The sequence below is a fragment of the Chrysemys picta genome, chromosome 1 (assembly GCF_011386835.1).
Source record: "Chrysemys picta bellii isolate R12L10 chromosome 1, ASM1138683v2, whole genome shotgun sequence".
In the NCBI taxonomy this organism is placed as follows: domain Eukaryota; kingdom Metazoa; phylum Chordata; order Testudines; family Emydidae; genus Chrysemys; species Chrysemys picta.
Genome location: NC_088791.1, coordinates 349,302,609 through 349,315,146, shown reverse-complemented (window position 1 = coordinate 349,315,146; position 12,538 = coordinate 349,302,609). Strand labels below are relative to the sequence as shown.

At 51.5% G+C, this 12,538-nt stretch overlaps 1 protein-coding gene across 1 annotated transcript; it reads right to left on the bottom strand.

Annotated features, from left to right (window-relative positions):
* Positions 1–6,658: 6,658 nt before the first annotated feature.
* Positions 6,659–7,643, bottom strand: LOC135984184 (olfactory receptor 51G2-like). The gene has a single exon (XM_065598662.1). It carries the CDS (start codon positions 7,641–7,643, stop codon positions 6,708–6,710), a length of 936 nt encoding a protein of 311 aa, XP_065454734.1. The 3' UTR covers positions 6,659–6,707.
* Between the last annotated feature and the right edge of the window lie 4,895 nt (positions 7,644–12,538).

Genomic DNA, 12,538 nt, shown 5'->3' with positions numbered 1-12,538 from the left:
TACACCGTGCCGGACCGCACCGGCTTCCACGGCGGGGATTTAAAGGGCTCAGAGCTCCCCGCAGTGGCAGGAGCTCCGGGCCCTTTAAATCCCGGCCCCAGCCCAGCCGCTGGAGCTGCGGGCGGGATTCAAAGGGCTCTGGGCTCCCCGCTGCGACGGGGAGCTCTGAGCCCTTTAAATCCCGGCCCCAGCTTGGCTGCCGCAGCTGCAGGGGGGATTTAAAGGGCTCGGGCCTCCCCGCAGCCGCGGGAGCTCCGGGCCCTTTAAATCCATGCCCGAGCCTGGCTGCCGGGCTGGGGCCGGGATTTAAAGGGCCTGGAGCTCCCACTGCTGCAGGGAGCCCCGAGCCCTTTAATTTGCCCCTGATCCGTGGGGGCTCTCAGCCACCTCTGCAGCTGGGAGCTCCAGGTTGATTTAAAGGCCCTGGGGCTCTCAGCCACAGCCGGTGCCCCAGGGCCTTTAAATCTCGAGAGGCCCCGCCTCTTCCGGTTGAGGCCCCGCCTCTTCCGGTTGAGGCCACGCCCCCTCCCTCAGGACTCCGGCAGTACCGGTAAGTCCTGAAAGGTACTTTCACCGCTGGTTACAAATCACTGTAGTACTGAATGCAAGGAGATAGTGAGTCCCTCTGAGATAAAAGAAACTCACTAAGCTAGGGACTAGAATGACAGACCCCTGTGAAAGTGAGAAGGGTGGGGACAGGTTTAACCTAAGGGACCCCAGTCGGATGTAACTTGTTCCTACCCACTGTTCAAAGATAGAGCTAAATAGATTCCATTAGGAACCTTTTGTTCTTTTAAGTTCTCACATGAGAGCTGAAATCACTTGTGGTGGGGCAGCGTTTCTGCCTGGCCTCCTGCAAGCTGAAAATATCCATGAGGCAGCAGTCACTAAGAGACTGACTTGCCGAGGACACAGCAGAGAGGCAGCTGGCAGCAGAAGGGAACTGACAGTAGGCTGGCAGGCGCGGTGAGTGGCCAGAGCAGAATGAGCCGCTGGCAGGGTAACTAGCAGAGAGGAACCGTGGCTGGCATGGTGGCCTGCGGAGGGAACCCGTAACTGACAAGTGCTCAGATGGCGGAGCAAGCAAGATGCCTCCCGGGGGTGGGAGGTGAACTCACACAGATGAACCTTGGAACCCTGGGTCCTCATTGACCAGGGACAACCACAGTAAGTGGGGTGAGGTGGGGGAGCAGAGAGGGGCACAGAAAAGGAACTTTTGGTTGTAGAACTCAAGACTATGAGGCAGAAGGCTCTGCCCCACGCACTCCGGGGTAGGTGTCCTGCTCACGGTTTTAGGATTATGAATCCTGCTTGAGGCATTTCCCTAATTATTGTCTGGTGACTTCTCTCCTTTCCCTAAAAGTTTCTTTTCTACACTCAGTTTCTGTGCTTGCAAGTGGGAAGGCGCCCATGGGTGGGCTTTAATTTCCCAGGTTCCTGGGTGGGGCTTACTGATATATACATGGGTGGGGCTTCGCTTGAATCAGTTTCAGCTTCTTTGTTTTTCTCTAGAGTTTTTTTATTTGTTGTTGCACGAATGAGCCAAAGATCCATTGTAATAAGAGCAAAAGTAAAACCCGACTTACAATGAAATGTGCACACCATGCCGTAGCAAACGGGTTCACGTACAGATCTCAACTACACTGTATAATACTGTGCAAGCTTAACCAAAATCCGTCCAAATGTACAGCACCACCTGGAGTCAAGCCGCTGTCTGAGGACCGGATCTGTCTGGAATGATCAGCCTGGGTAATTCTTCGTTGCTGTGCTTCAAATATGCACAGGAAGGTTTTTTCCCCTAAGCATCTCATGCCCCCCCCCCGCCCCGCCCAAATACATTCTGCACCCCCCAGGGGGGCTTGCCCCCATTTTGAGAACCTCTGGACTAGATGATCTAATGGCTCCTTCTCACCTTAAATTCTATGACTCTGAATCATTGTATTGAGTGGATCGTTATCTTGGCTGCAACTTGAACAAGTTGCTCCTGTGAATGCTGACCGGCATTCAACAAGGATAGGAGTACTTGTGGCACCTTAGAGACTCACAAATTTATTAGAGCATAAGCTTTCGTGGACTACAGCCCACTTCCACGAAAGTTTATGCTCTAATAAATTTGTGAGTCTCTAAGGTGCCACAAGTACTCCTGTTCTTTTTGCGGATACAGACTAACACGGCTGCTACTCTGAAACCTGTCAACAAGGATAGACGCTGGCCAAGAAGAATCGGGACTGCCATAATTAAACCGGGATATATCATCTCTTTACCCTCTAAACCAGGTCCTTTCCTGTCTCGGGGGGAGTCTTACAATTGTCCCACTCTTCGAGCTGGGAACAACACCCCATCTATGCTAAACGCTTATCACCAAGCAGATCTGACTGGACACCTCAGTCTCTTCTGTTCAGAGTGCGTGGGGCTTGTGACCAGAGCTATACAGTCACCCCCAGACTCCTTAAAATTAGTAGGTTTATTAGCAAACAGCACAAAGCATTGGACAAAATGGTTATAAAATAGCAGACAGCTGTCACATGTCTTCCCTCATTCATCTCACATCTCACTACAAGCTAACTTAGACAGGCTTTGCTTTGGAGACAGAGAAACAGAACTGGCCCAACTTACATTCTCTTGGGAAACCAATGAGCTCTTGGAACCCAGCCTAGTTTCCCAGTGTCTCTGAGAGCTTCTTCCCATCTGTTTGCCCCTTTCTTGTGGAAGCAGCCTTTGCTGAAACCCGTGTGAGCCTGGGCCCAGTCACTGTAGTTCTCAGCCGTGACCGTGTTACAGAGCCAATTTGTGAAGCTGACCTTTGCCCTGAGATGCTTTTTCCCAGCCAGACATCTAAGATGAGGCCCTTGTGGGCATTGCTACATTGCTTTTCAGTTAGACCCTGTCAAGGCTCCTTCCCCACTCTGAACTTTAGGGTACAGATGTGGGGGCCTGCATGAAAACTTCTAAACTTAACTACCAGCTTAGATCTGGTCCGCTGCGACCATTCCCAATGTGCTAATTCCCTTCCCTGAGTAGCCTTGAGAGACTCTTCACCAATTCCCTGGTGAATACAGACCCAACCCCCTTGGATCTTAAAACAAGGAGAAATTAACCATTCCCCTCCTCTCTCCCACCAACTCCTGGTGGATCAAGATCCAACCCCCTTGGATCTAAAAACAAGGAAAATCAATCAGGTTCTTAAAAAGAAGGCTTTCAATTAAAGAAAAAGGTAAAAATTGTCTCTGTAAAATCAGGATGGAAAATAACTTTACAGGGTAATCAAACTTAAAGAGCCCAGAGGAATCCCCTCTAGCTTTAGGTTCAAAGTTACAGCAAACAGAGGCAAACACCCTAGCAAAAGGTACATTTACAAGTTGAGAAAACAAAGATAAAACTAACACGCCTTGCCTGGCTGTTTACTTACAAGTTTGAAATATGAGAGATTTGTTCAGAAAGTTTTGGAGAGCCTGGATTGATGTCTGGTCCCTCTTAGTCCCAAGAGCGAACTCCCACCAAAACAAAGAGCACAAACAAAAGCCTTCCCCCCACCAAGATTTGAAAGTATCTTGTCCCCTTATTGGTCCTTTGGGTCAGATGTCAGCCAGGTTACCTGAGCTTTTTAACCCTTTACAGGGAAAAGGATTTTGGAGTCTCTGGCCAGGAGGGATTTTATAGTATTGTGCACAGGAGGGCTGTTGCCCTTCCCTTTATAGTTATGACAGACCCATTCAGCCTCAATGGCTGCAAACAGCATTTTGGTGCCTGTGCTGAAACGCTCGGCCTCTCTCTGAAACTCCAACGATCCCCTCAGAAATCCAATACTACCCCTCACTATGACCCCCAAGCACACACACATCTGCCACAGACACCACAGTGCTGGAGTCATAGGGCTTCCCAGAAGCAGCTGTCACAGGAGGCTGATGAAAGAGGCCTTTTATAGACAAATGTCAGAGGTGTTGCTCTGTGGAACCCTGACACAGCCCTGAGCTTAGGGTCTCAGGATATCTGAGCACTTGAATGTATTTATCTTCCTGCCACTGCTGTGAGGCAGGGCAGGGATATTATCCACCTGTGCATAGGCTCAGAGACAGCCAATGACTTGCTCCAGTCACACAGCGCAAGGGAATCAAACCAAGCTCTCTTGAGTCACAGAGCCGTGCCCAGACCACAGGACCAGCCTTCCAGCCATCTGAGCGGTGACAGGCCCGGCTGGATTCTCTGAGCTCCCCCCGTGCTGCAGAGAGCAGGGATGGCAAGGAGACAGTTCCAGGGGTTTGATTTGCTGGCCTCTTTTCCCCTGCCTCAGCAGAGTTTATAGCAGCCTGGGGGCTGGGCTGACCTTTGCCTCGTGGTAACGGCTTCCAAGAGAACAGCCCAATCGGGCCAAGTCCCTGAGGATGGGTGTGACCCAGAGTGCCCCTTTGGCGTCTGAGGTGGGCCTGCAGAGGCCCTGCCCTTCCCTCTAAGGTCCTTGCAATGACTAACTCTCAGCCTGGGATACTTAAAACAAGAGCCCCCTTTGTGGGGTCACGTTAATTCAGTCTTCTCCAAAACACAAGGTGTCCTACTCTCCAGCCCCAGCCTCCTCCTTTACTCAGGTGCCCCCCACCGCTCTCCTTGCTGGGGTCAGCGTTGGTTGAGGCTTGCCGCACTCGCTACCCCATCTCTGCCCTGAGGCCCCACCCCCTGCTCCTCCATTTCCCCTGAGTCTCTGCCCCCCCAGCCTGGCCGGAGCCGGGCCATGGTAAGAGTTGCCCTGGGAGTCCAGGCTGCGGTGGGGAGCCCCAGGCTCTCCATCTTCCCTAAGGGGGTACGTCTTATGGGGCGGTGACACAGGCTGGGGGCTGCTCTCGGGCCCCCCACCCGGGGCAGGTGGAGGGTCTGGGGCTCCTCACAGTGTCTCTGGCTCCCTGGACGGCTCTTACCATGGCCCCGCTTCGGCTCCCCGCCTGGCCCGGGCAGGGCCTCGGGGGAAGAGGAGGTAGGGTTGCCAGTTTTCTACTCACAGAAAACCAAACACCCTTGTCCCACCTTCTTCCCGGCCCCTCCTCTGCGGCCCCACCCCTGCCTCACCCCTTCTCCGAGGCCCCACCCCCCCGCTCACTCCATCCCCCCTCGCTCTGTTGCTCATTCTCCCCACCCTCACTCACCCGCTCATTTTCACCCGGCTGGGGCAGGGGGTCGGGATGCGGGAGTGGGTGAGAGCTCCGGCTTCGGGTGCAGGCTCTGGGGTGGGGCAAGAAATGAATACTTCAGTATGCGGGAGGGGGCTCAGAGCTGAGGCAGTGTGTTGGGATGCGGGAGCAGGTGAGGGCTCTGGCTGGGGATGCGGGCTCTGGGGTGGGGCCAGGGATGAGGGATTCAGGGTGCAGGAGGGCCTCTGGGCCGGGGGATGGAGCCGATGGGTTCAGCGTATGGGAGGGGGCTCTGGGCTGAGGCAGGAGGTTGGGGTGTGGGAGGGAGTCAGGTATTCAGGCTCCCGGCGGCGCTTACCTCAAGCAGCTCCCGGAAGCAGCAGCATGTCCCCCGTCTGGCTCCTATGGGGAGGCGCGGCCAGGTGGCTCTGCATGCTGCCCTGTCTGCAGGCTCCGCCCCCGCAACTCCCATTGGCCGTGGTTCCTGGTGAATGGGAGCTGCAGAGCTGGTGCTTGGGGCGGGAGCAGCACGCAGAGCCCCCTGGATGCCCCTATGCCTAGGAGCTGGAGGAGAGACATACCACTGCTTCCGGGAGCCACACGTCACCACGGCAGGCAGGGAGCCTGCCTTAGCACTGCTGTGCCACCAACTGGACTTTTAAAGGCCCAGTCATTAGTGCTGGCCAGAGCCACCAGGGTCCCTTTTACCAGGCATTCTGCTCGAAAACTGGATGCCTGGCAAACCTAAGAGGAGGAGAAGGAGGTGACGACTCAGGAGAGGTCACCCTACACTGAATGGGCTGGGCTGGGATAGGAGCTAGCTGTGCCTCTGTGGAGGAGCTGAGGCCCATTTCCACCCCTTTGCATTGCTGGGGCAGTACCAACGGAGGGGACAGGGTGGGACTATGGGCCAGAGTCTCTTGCCAGGACTCCTGGGTGTCAGACCCTCACTCACACACGCAGCTCTGCCCTGCCTCGGTCGGAGTGGACTCAGCAAGCGTGTGGTGTGCAGAGCCATCCACAGGGGTGGCGGGGGTGGGCTGCCTGAATGGCCTTTCCTGACATGGTCTCTGATATGACTCAGTCACAAGCACCTGGCTGAGGGGGTAGGGGGAGGGTAGGTGTCTGTGCCCCTTGAATAGACCCTGTCCACAGCTGGTGCAGCCCCATGGATCACACAGCAAACAGTTTCTCATGGCCCATGGATGTTTAACCAGAGACGGGACAGTGACAGGCCAGGTGTAATGGAAAACAACATCCACATCCCTTCTCTTTATTGACTGTATCAACAGGAATTCTGTGGTCAGAACAGGCACTGATACCGCTCTTTATGGGCCAACATCCCACCTATCCCCTTGCTATCAACGAACACAGTCACTTTGTAAATATTGCTGCCTGACTTGGTTTCCTTCCCCCAGTGCCCTGTCCTCCCTCACCAGCCACCACAGATCCCGTCTGAACCTTTCCCTACAGAGTGGAGTCACTAGCTCATGTCCTCTCAGATGCAAGTGTCCACGATGGAATAGGTGGCCTGTGTTTTTTGTCTCCCATGTCACCAGCGCTGGAGCCGGGTGATGAACTGACCCTTCACTTGACAAACACCCTGATTATCCTCGCACGAAGGTGTTTGCTTTTCACGCTGTACACAATTGGGTTCATCAGGGGCGGGACCACTAGGTAGATGTAGCCAATGAGAATCGGAAGCAAGGGAGAAGAGTTCTTCACGAATCTGTGTATCACAGACAAGCCGAGCACTGGTGTGTAGAAGAGCAGGACGGCGCAGAGGTGGGAGATGCAGGTGCTCAAGGCCCTGAGGCGCTCCGCATGGGACGCGATGCTCAGCACTGTTTTGAGGATCATCACGTACGATAGGAGGATGAGCAGCGAGTCCAACCCCACTGTGGAGACTGTAACAAACAAGCCATAGATGCTGCTGACTGTGATATCTGAACAAGCCATCTTCATGACCTCCTGGTTTATGCAGTAGCAATGGGAGAGGACACTGATTCGACAGTATCGGTAGCGTTTCAGGAGAAAGGGGAGTGGGAATATTACAGCCACCCCTCTTAGCACAAACACTAGCCCCATCTTGGCTATTCTTGATGGGGTTAAGATGGAAGTATATCGCAGCGGATTACGGATCGCAACGAAGCGGTCAAAGGCCATCAACAACAGCACGGAGGATTCAGTGAATGAAAACGAGTGGATGAAGAACAGCTGGGCAAAGCAAGCATCAAGGCTGATCTCCCTAGAGTTAAACAAGAATATGCCCAGTGTTGACGGTACGGTGGATATCGATAAACCAAGGTCTGTGACGGCCAACATGGAAAGGAAAATGTACATAGGCTCATGGAGGGTTGGATCTGTTTTTATAATGAACAGAATGACTGAATTTCCTAATATTGAAATAACATAAATGAAGCAGAAGGGGATGGAGATCCAGAGATGGACGTCTTCCTGCCCAGGTATCCCGGTGAGAAGTAACACTGCAGATTTGAAGTTGGTGTCATTGACAGCTGACATAATGTACTGGACAGGTCCGAGGAGTTTTGAACTTTCCTTCCTAAAAGGAAAAGGAACAGGAGACTAGATGATATTTAACGAGACATCATTCTGCTCTGAGTGCAAGTCTAGAGATTCCTAAGAGCTCAAGGAAGATCAGCAAAAACATACTTTTGGATTTTCTCCACTGGTAGGAAGATAGGCACTGCCAGACTGGATTAGACCTGTATTCCATCTAGCTCAGTATCCAATGGCCATCATGAGATGCTGCAGAGGAAGGTGGAAGAAGCCCTGCAATAGGCCGCTATGAGATAACCTGCTCACAGGGAATCTTTCCCCCTGTCACCCACTGGTTAGACATATTTTGTGGTGTAAATCAGGAAGGTTTAGAGCCCTTCCAGACTTTTTTTAAAACAATCCTCATTCCTGTAATTGTATTTTCTGGTTACCCATATAAACATCCTGTCCCTCTTTGAATCCTGCTAACCTCTTGGTTCCATTGATATCTTGCGGCTGTGGGTCCCGCAGCCTACTTGAGCACTGTGTGATTTTACATTCGTGACCTTCCCACAAACACCCTTTCTCGCCCTCCACTTCTGAGTGCGGCCCATTGTATCATGCCATAGCAAATGCATGGTGAAAACGTATCTGTGTAGCCCAGTGGGCCCACTTATCTCTATTATATTCACCACTTTTCATTATATTTTGCTTTATTATGTTCAACTGTAATGCAAGGACCCTACAGGCTCGTATCCTGTAAGACATTGTCTTCAGCAGTTAGCATGAGGCCTGAGGCCTATGAACTTTGGCATAAATAAACTCAGGTAACCCCTAAATTATGGGGAACTGGAAGTAAAGTGTAAGGGGGAATTTTATCCATAACGACATCAATCAACCATAGAACATGAACTGACACCAGCTTCTGGAAGATTTTGGTTGGAATATCTGACCACAAGGGTGCCATGACAATGAACTGATGTATATGATAGTGGGGTGAAATCATAAATACACTAACCTATAGAAGAAGGACACCTTAACATTGGTAAGGGAAGGATATACGTATAAGGAAGAGGGGAGAAATCCCTATGAAATATTCATTCGACATGGTAACATAAGCGTAACATATTATAAAAGTGGCATCCCAGGGCAGCAGGAGGGAGAGATGTAGACTTTGGGAGGGGCCAGATGATGGCCACTGGTGAAGATGAGAATGGTGACGGTGATGAGGAAGATAATGGCTAACATTTCAGGTTGTTCTTCAAGGGATGGTGTCAGTTCGGATATTCAGATGTGCTATATAAAAGTTCCGACAGTGTGAGTGTCACACCTGTGCACATCGGGGTTCCCAACCATATAATAACTTTAATAGTAATCTGACTGGGGCTGATCTTGGGACCAGAACCTGTCAACCCTCAAAGTGATAACTGAGAATCTTATTCATAATCTTTAGATCAGGCTACATCTGTCCTGCATTCAAGCAATTTATAAACGTGGAGTGGTTCATTGCCTCATTATGTATATTCTTTATTTTCTCCACTCCTGAGAGTCCAAATTAGGTCACTGCCTCTTTGTAGCACATGGGATCAATTCTTAGGACCAGATTCAGAATTCAATAGCATTGACTTCAGTGGTTTCACTCCAGATTTACATGTGTAAATTCGATCAGAACCGGGCTCTATTAACTTTCCCTTTCCAAATTCTCCCAGTGATACACTTTGACCCCCAAGAATCCCTCCAAGAGAAGATGAGGTGCTTGGTCTGGCCAATATTGACGGACTCCATAGAGTTCACTCATCCTACAGGCTTCTCTTTATCCTCACAGGACCTGCATCCTCGCCCCATGCAAGGGTTTGTTGATGATTTCAGCCATGCTTCTGTAACAGGTGATGGGTTTAAATTAAATACAAGCACTATTACACTCCCCTTTCCTGCTCCTCAGCTCTACTCTTTGCTGAAACACTCATGACCGGTTCTGGTCTCTCATGACTTTTTGGAAAGTCAGGCACGTGGATTGCAGAGATATTGTGTGCATGACCCTGAATCTAAGTGTTAGAAACAGTTTCTGGTCAGTTACCAGGAGACGGTATCATCCAACTGTTCACTGAACAAAGAGTTAATAGCACAAACCCATTGCACACGGTATTTGGAGTACTTCTGAAATACTTTCTAAAGCAAAAGTTATATCACTTACACATCTATGGTGTAGCACACACATAAACCCATTCTTTCCCCTCTGATCTTCCTTCAGAGATGATTTCTCAGGTTCAAGTGGGACTTAAAATGTAGTGTCTGTCATCTGGAATTCTTCAGAACCTGAAAAGTTTGCAGCATCTCAGCCCTCAGTCAATCCCTTGCCAGCAAACAAAAGTCTAGTAGTTTGTCTGTCCCTGGGTTAATAGCTGACTGGTTCTCCTCAGGTTCTGTTCTGTCAGTCTGTAGCCTGTATCCAGAGTGGTAACAGACATTGGGATAAGTATGGAAATTATTCATGCCCTGGGCTCTCACTCTAATTTTCAACATTTTTCATTTGTTGGGCAGCCATTACTGAGAAGCTCTTCAGACTGACAGGCACAGACAGTGCTGGGGAAGTCTGACAGCCCTCGGCCTGTCTGAGTCCCCATCAGAGTGGGAGGACTTGGGGTCAGAGACGTGTACAGCCTGTTTGAAAACCCTCTTGTTCTCCCTACTGTTCAGATTAAACAGTATTTTGGTTCGGGAAGGCTGGCTGGTCACTCGTCTCACCACTAGTCCCAGAGTCCCAGAGGGAAGAACCACAAGTGCCGAACCCACTCGGACCTGCTCGGCAAGCACAGTCAACCCACAGTGTGTTGTATCCCAGAGTCCAGTCTGAAGGTGGTAGGATCGCGGGACTCCACCCCATGAGAGGGCAGGGTACGAGGCCTGACATGTGGCACTCAGAGACTGGAGAGGGGGCAGAGATATAGGTAGCCCTGTAACTGTGAAGGGTATCTAGAGGGCAGAAATGCTGGCGCCCTCAGCCAGTCAGGAAACAGAAATATGCCTCATCTGACCTGTTATCACAGAACAACACAGCTCTGAATTCCTGCGTTTACAATCGAGCCAGAGAATAAAAGCTTTGAAAATACATTTGCTGATTAAATTTCCAGGAGTAAATAAACCTGAGGTGATTTGGGAACTAGTCACTGATATTCTGTGGGGTCTCCTGTCACTCGGCCCCTGGCAGGATCGGGTACAGAGCACACGGCACCTCCAGAAATAGGACCCACTGAGAAATCCTGACTCGGGGCATGAGGGCTTTAACACTCCAATTTCTGTGTAGCTTGAATGACCCACCGAGGAACCTGGGTACATGTCAGGGAGGGGCTCCCGAGCTACCTAGCACTGCCTGCCCTCCAGCCCCATCACTGAGGCCTGGGCTACACTGGCTGTACAGCGCTGCAACTTGCTGCGCTCAGGGGTGTGAAAACGCCCCCCCCCCCGAGCACAGCGAGTGCAGCGCTGTAAAGCGCCAGTGTAATCAGTGCCTGCAGAGCTGAACGCTCGCTCGCAGCGCTGCAAGCTATTCCCCTCGGAGAGGTGGAGTACTTGCAGCGCTGCATGAGAGCTCTCGCAGCGCTGGCGGCGCAACTACACTCGCGCTTCACAGCCCTGCCGCGGCAGCGTTGTGAATTCTCAAGTGTAGCCAAAGCCTTAGTCACCCTGACAGCCCAGCTGAGTTCTCTGCCGCTGCACAGAACATCTGCCAATGGAAACAGCTTGCAGCCTTTCCCCTTCACTGCGCATTGTAAAGATAGTGAAACCTGCCAACGTACCCAATTCCTGCTAGACGGGGAGCTGCCAGAGGTCTTCATCCTAGAGGGCAAGGAGTCATCGGAGAGGTTGCAGGGCAGCAGGCAGTATGTGTTCAGATAGGGAGGCAAGTGTCTTTATGAAGCATGTTTGCACATTCCCTTGAGGCCACTTGGCCATCAGGGAACCTCAGCTGCTTGGCTGAGTGCGCACCAGCTTTAACCCTTGGATCGTTCCAGTAGGGGAAAAACTTCTCACTTGTCAGGGGGGTTAAGCACTGGAATAAATTGCCCAGCGATGTTGTGAAATCTCTATAGTTGGAGATTTTTAAGGACAGGTCAGACAAATACCTGTCAGGAATGGTCGATATAATACGTAGTCCTGACACGAGTACAGGGACAGGACTAGATGCCCTCTCGAGGTCCCTTCCAGTCCAACAAATTTACCTGTGGAATAAACAGAGGGACCCAGGAACCAGAGATCCCCGAAGTTAGGTGCAGATCTCAGTGATCCACTGGTAGCCAAGCCCACCCCCAATCTCTGGGCCTCCACAACTGCTCTAGGACCCTCTCCAGCTCCCTGCTAGCACAGGCTCCTCAGAGATGTGCTAATAGAGTTTGTCACTGCAGCACCTGCTGAAGTTGGTTAGAGTAGCTGATGGGCAGAATAACCCAGCCATAGACTGGGCAGGAGCTTCTGACCTTTCCATACCACAGCCATAGACTCGGTCAGTGCAACCTTCATTTATGTGACGAGGACGAGGCAGATGAAAAGCCTCCATCTCTCTTCGGGATCCAGGCAGTTGCAGCTGGGCAGCATCATGGCAGCTGAGCTTTCAGAGAAAAATGATCCGTTTTCTATGAAAACTCACCCCAAAACATGGATGAAAAGGAAACATTTTAGTTTGTGTCAAAAATTTTCATGGGGGAAAAAAACTCTGTTTTCAAGCCCAGCTCTAGGTCAAATCATGCACCTCTGTCCTTCGTGCTACAGGACCACACCCCTAGGTGGCAGCACTAGATCCCATCAGCCTCCCACACTCAGCACCCCCTGGACGTCTGCTAGGCCGGGGCTATGCCAGCTCTGTACCAGGGGGATCCCCTGGAAAAGGCCTGTCTTCAGCAGCCCATCCATCAGTGGAACAC

What these genes read in the sequence shown, in the direction of transcription:
- LOC135984184 (XM_065598662.1), bottom strand. Translation starts at nt 7,643, where the DNA reads ATGTCAGCTGTCAATGACACCAACTTCAAATCTGCAGTGTTACTTCTC.